Source organism: Octodon degus, unplaced genomic scaffold (genome assembly GCF_000260255.1).
Source record: "Octodon degus isolate 3935 unplaced genomic scaffold, OctDeg1.0 scaffold00155, whole genome shotgun sequence".
Taxonomy (NCBI): Eukaryota; Metazoa; Chordata; class Mammalia; order Rodentia; family Octodontidae; genus Octodon; species Octodon degus.
This window is the reverse complement of record NW_004524731.1, coordinates 4105332-4110185: the sequence shown is the minus strand read 5'-3', so window position 1 is coordinate 4110185 and position 4854 is coordinate 4105332. Positions and strand designations below refer to the sequence as shown.

The window sequence follows — 4854 nt, the reverse complement described above, 5'->3', positions numbered from 1 at the left end:
TTACAAATTTTTCTAAAAGCCTTTTTAAGTAACACTGTAATTAAGTGGAAAACCTCACACTTGAGAATTCTATTTATTTGTTTTGCAACTCTTTATAAAGTGGTCATTCAAAATCAACGAACTGAACAGTGCCTGGGAGGATCAGGCAATTGCTGCCCCATAACCAGGCTGGCCACAGCCTCCTGCCGGTGGGGGAGATGCAGGCATGGAATGTGCTGGGCTCGGTGACTGCCCAACCATCAGGACCTCAGCACACAGAGGGGAACCACAGCCGGAGCTGCTGCAGCCCGGAAGCTGGCTCCCACCCTCTGTGACTCAACTGAGACAGGCCTCCGCCTGACCGCGACAGAGGGCAGCAGCTGGTTTAGGGCACTGCTGTAAGAAGAAGGGAGCTCTGAGCAGGGACGCCTCTCCTGGGGGCTTCGTACGTATTCAGGAGAACACCTGGGTAGTGGGCTCAAGGTGAGGGGAATGACTGAACCGCAAAGGCGGCTTTCCCGGGTCAGCAGTGTAGGATGAAACACAAAGGAGTATTATTATCATTATTATTTTAAACCTCCATCATGGAGTGGATCCAGCACCTTTACGCTGAACTACGTGCTAGCACACCTCCTTATTCGGAGCCGCTGCCTTCGAGGCACTGAACTTCCAGGCCCTGCCTCAGCCTCCGGGCGGGGATTGCAAGTGTGCGTCAGCACATCCGTGTCTGCTGTGCTCACGTGGCCGATAGAATTCAACTGCAGCTCATTCCTGGGTCACCGAAACCCCGTGTTTGAGGCGGGGCCGCTGGAGCCACAGGGATTAGCTCACTGCCTGCCTGTGGGCATCAGTGTGCCCTCCCCGGAGGCCATGGGTGCGGGCGGACGCGAGGTGTGGCACTCACCCCGCTCACCGGCTCCTGTCCCTCTGGCCTTTATCTGTGCTTCCCCTCCACCCAGGCTCCCGGGTCCTGGGCTGCCAGGTCAGGCCCACGCTGGCTCCGCCCGAGGAACCTGGGGCCTCGTGAGGTGCCAGCTCACTGGCCCTGGCTCAGGCTCCCTGAGGCCGCTTGTCCAGAACTGAGGCTCAGGGCCTGCAGTTTCCTAACGCAAAGGCACGTTGGAGCTCAGTGACATCGCAGAGAAATTTCCCTCCCTCTTGTGGACCCGGGTGCCACCTGATGCGCTGGGTGTCTCAGATCCCTGCCAGCCCAGTGCAGGGCAGCGGGCACCTGAGCTGGCTCCAGGAGCCTCTTACATGAGAGACCCACGGTGACTGGGACACACATCACCCGCTCATAATACGCCTAAAACCTGCAACCCAGGCTGTTCCCACTCCTCCCTGTACAAGGGCCGTAGCGTGTCTCCAGGTTCCGTGGTCTCCCGGTTTCTCCTCAGATGTACCCTGCTGGTCAGCAAACAGCAGTAACTGCTCCCAGGGGTGCTGTGCCTTCCCTCTTGGGCGTTTCTCCAATGCAGTTTCAACGCTCTAACCCAGAAGAGAGTACAGACACTGCCTGGGCCACTAGGGGAGCCCTAGAAGTTCTGAGCAGGGGGCCCTGGAAGAACCAGGCAGAACCCAGAGGAGAGCTGAAACTATTTATAGCAGCGCTGATCGCCTCCCAACCACGCCCTTGGAACACACTGCTCCCATCTCGCTTCTCATGATCTGGAGCAGCTCTGGAAGTCCACTTTCTTGTGTGCATTTAAGAGAGGTGTGATCAGCAGGGAACACTGCTAAGGAGTGACAGCCTCCAGACAGGCGGCCCACAAAAGCGTGGCGCTGTGTCCTAACCCACCTGGTCATAGGATCTGCCACCACGTGACTCCTGGCGATTCCCCAAAGCCAAGCTGACTATGAAAGGTAAATATTTCACATCTCTGCAGGACATCCAGGCAGCCAGGACAGCATGACAAAAGAGCCTCAGGAAAGAGGGGTCCAGAGCCAGGGTGGATGTGGCTAGAACCACGGGACTCCAAGGGAAGGACATCTGCTCCGTGGAGTCACAGCATGGTGTGCCTTTCTTTGTCAAGGAGCATGAGAATGGACCAGGAAGTTCTGGTCCAAAAATAATGAGGGTGGGTTGGAAATATCGACGCTTTGCTATTTAATGTGCAGAGATTGCTCCAAAAGTGGGGCGTATTTAAAGAGACCTGAAGAAGATGTCAAATATGAAATTTTCTTATTCTTAAACTTTAAAAATATTACTTTTAAATAAATGTCATATATATGTGTATCTGAATTATAACTAATGACTTTGACTTAAGCTTTAAATGAACCTTGAGGTGATGAATAATCAATGCTTTTGCTACAGCATGGGGCGCTGTGGATGCCATCGCTGACCCTCGCCTCATGGGTGTGTGCATGCGTGTGCTTGTGTGTGTGTGTGTGTGCATACGCATGTGTGTGCACACGGATCCCTTCCTGTGCAGTTCTGCAGTGTGAGCACAGGAACAGGCTAGCAGTTGTGAGCTGACGAGAGGCTTCGGGCCAAAACTCATTGGTCTTGCAGGACGTGGGGAGATGGACAGGGAAAGGAGGGATTTGAAACCCAGAATGGGGAGGGGAACCCATCCGTGCATTCATAAAATTGTGTATGTGTACATTATATATTAGAAAAAGTTTAAAATTTATCTTATTATGAGATAGGCTTCTGAAAACGAAAGGCCCTGACAATTGTGCACGGTCTCTGCACGGTTCTTGGGTTCCCATGGTGACCACCACTCTTCCTCGTCCTCTGAGAGAAAGGCTTTTAGGCAGAGGATGCGATGTACCACGCTTCGCTTCCTCTGTGAGCAACTGCTGCTCGTACTTCTTCCCAGACGAGAGCCCTCGCCTAGGTCCCGCCAGCGGAGGTGCTTTACTGTGGCTGTGGAGTGACAAGGGCTCGCCCTCAGCGGTTCAGATGCTGCAGCTAGGAGCCAGGCTCTCACACACGGCGTGGAGAATGACACGGAATATTTGAATCTCGGCTATCAGTCTAGACACAGCCCACATATGGCCGCAGGACTCTCCTAGCCACGGGGCGTGGCTCTGGGTAGCTGCATTTGATTTCTGTTAAAATCTTTGCTCTCCCCACGGAGGAAACCCTCAGCCTCGGCCCACAGACTTGCCAAGCACTACGGCTGCCCAGGCAGCAAGCCTGCTCCCAAAGCCGAGAGAGAGCCCCCCGGCCAGTGGAGTCCCCTCTAAAAATAAGAACGTACAATTATCTTACATGGAAATGAGCTTCTCATTTTGCTTTCTAATAGGCAATTTATATAGTTTTAGTGAGTTAAAGGAAAATAGCTGACATACTCCCCAGGAGAGCACCTGCAGCGCTATGCGGAATGCGGGACGTGGGCAGGCAGGGTCAGGCCCCCCAGCCCTCAGGCCTGTGCTGGAGGACGCACACTCGCGCCCACCCGGATCGCTTACTCTCGTAGCGGATGAGGAAGCCCACACTGGCGCGGCTGCTGTCGGTGCTGAAGAGCAGGTACATGTAGTTGCCGGTGCTGATGAGGAACTGCGGCGCCTGCGTGCCGTGATATTCTCCGATCAAGGGCGACGAGCTGGCAGGGCCGTCCCTGACCTCCAAGGTGTCATAGTTGACTTCTGTCTGAAACCTGTGGAGGCATCACGTCAGAGGAGACCCCTCCCGAGCCCAGAGACCGCTCTCCCCCGTGCCCCATGGAGCTTCAACCCCGCGATGTCCAGGGGACAGAATCCTCAGTGTCACACCCCGTGTGCACCTCGGGGACCTGTGTCACAGGAGGATAGCACTGTTTTTGGTTTTTTATTTTTATTCTGGAATGAACAGAGAATTGCAAATCTGTCCAGTTTACCCAATCTGACAGCATTGGAGGTCTTTACAAACAAAGATCTCTACTCAGGTCTGAAACAAAAACCACTATGAACATGATTAGTTTTCTCAGGCAGATAATTAGTATCTGCCTAGTTAATAACCCTCAATTAGTGAAAAGTCAATGAGTATGCACTTGCAAGGTACTTTTTCACAAACTCCTCTTTAACACAGTTACTGGTGCCTTGAGAGAGACATACTGAAGGCAAGTGATTAAAGAAAAAGTGACAAAGTACACAGTGATGTTTATGCATCTGTCCTGGAAATATCTGCACCTTTTAAAGTTGCACCAACCTTTCAAGGCAGGAGAATAACCCCAAGCAAATTGCCACTTCGGATGCGAGGGAACGATCGGAAACTTCATTACCAGTTTCCCACAAGTGCTTACCGTCCCTTGTGCTTCCAGAGTCTGGCCCGCGATTATATTTACATAAAGATGCAGCCTCTCTGGGCCTCGTCAGCGCAATGACGGAGCCGTCTGAGGCACCGAGACAATTTCCTAAATGGCCCGCTCATCCTGCGAGGGCCAACCTGGCTTCTTGGCATCTGCTTTCGCTCTCTGGGAGCAGCTGAGGCTCTTAGGCCTCTGACTCACTGGGTAGTGCTGTGCCGAAGCCTTCCAAAGCCTGAGTCCTGCCCCCCACGCCATGCCCTGAGTCCTGCCCCCCACGCCACGCCCTGAGCCCTGCCCCCCACGCCACGCCCTGAGTCCTGCCCCACGCCACGCCCTGAGTCCTGCCCCACGCCACGCCCTGAGTCCTGCCCCCACGCCACGCCCTGAGCCCTGCCCCCACGCCACGCCCTGAGTCCTGCCCCACGCCACGCCCTGAGTCCTGCCCCCACGCCACGCCCTGAGCCCTGCCCCCCACGCCACGCCCCGAGTCCTGCTGACTGAGGGATGCTGAGCTGGGCCCAGGAAGCTGTCGGCTCTCATGGCACCAGAGGCAGCCGGTGCGAAGCCCGAGGTGCTGCCGGCTGCGTGAGCTGGGGGTGCTCCTCACAGCCCCCCATGCAGCCACGGGCTCCGACACCAA

At 54.9% G+C, this 4854-nt stretch overlaps 1 protein-coding gene across 1 annotated transcript in view; it reads right to left on the bottom strand.

Annotated features, from left to right (window-relative positions):
- Csmd1 (CUB and Sushi multiple domains 1) overlaps positions 1 to 4854 on the bottom strand; it is a 1642653-nt gene that overhangs the window by 297424 nt on the left and 1340375 nt on the right. Inside the window, exon 17 of the mRNA XM_012517218.2 lies at positions 3397 to 3584. Within this exon, the coding sequence (XP_012372672.2) occupies positions 3397 to 3584 (188 nt within the window). The remainder of the gene's footprint in view (positions 1 to 3396; positions 3585 to 4854) is intronic.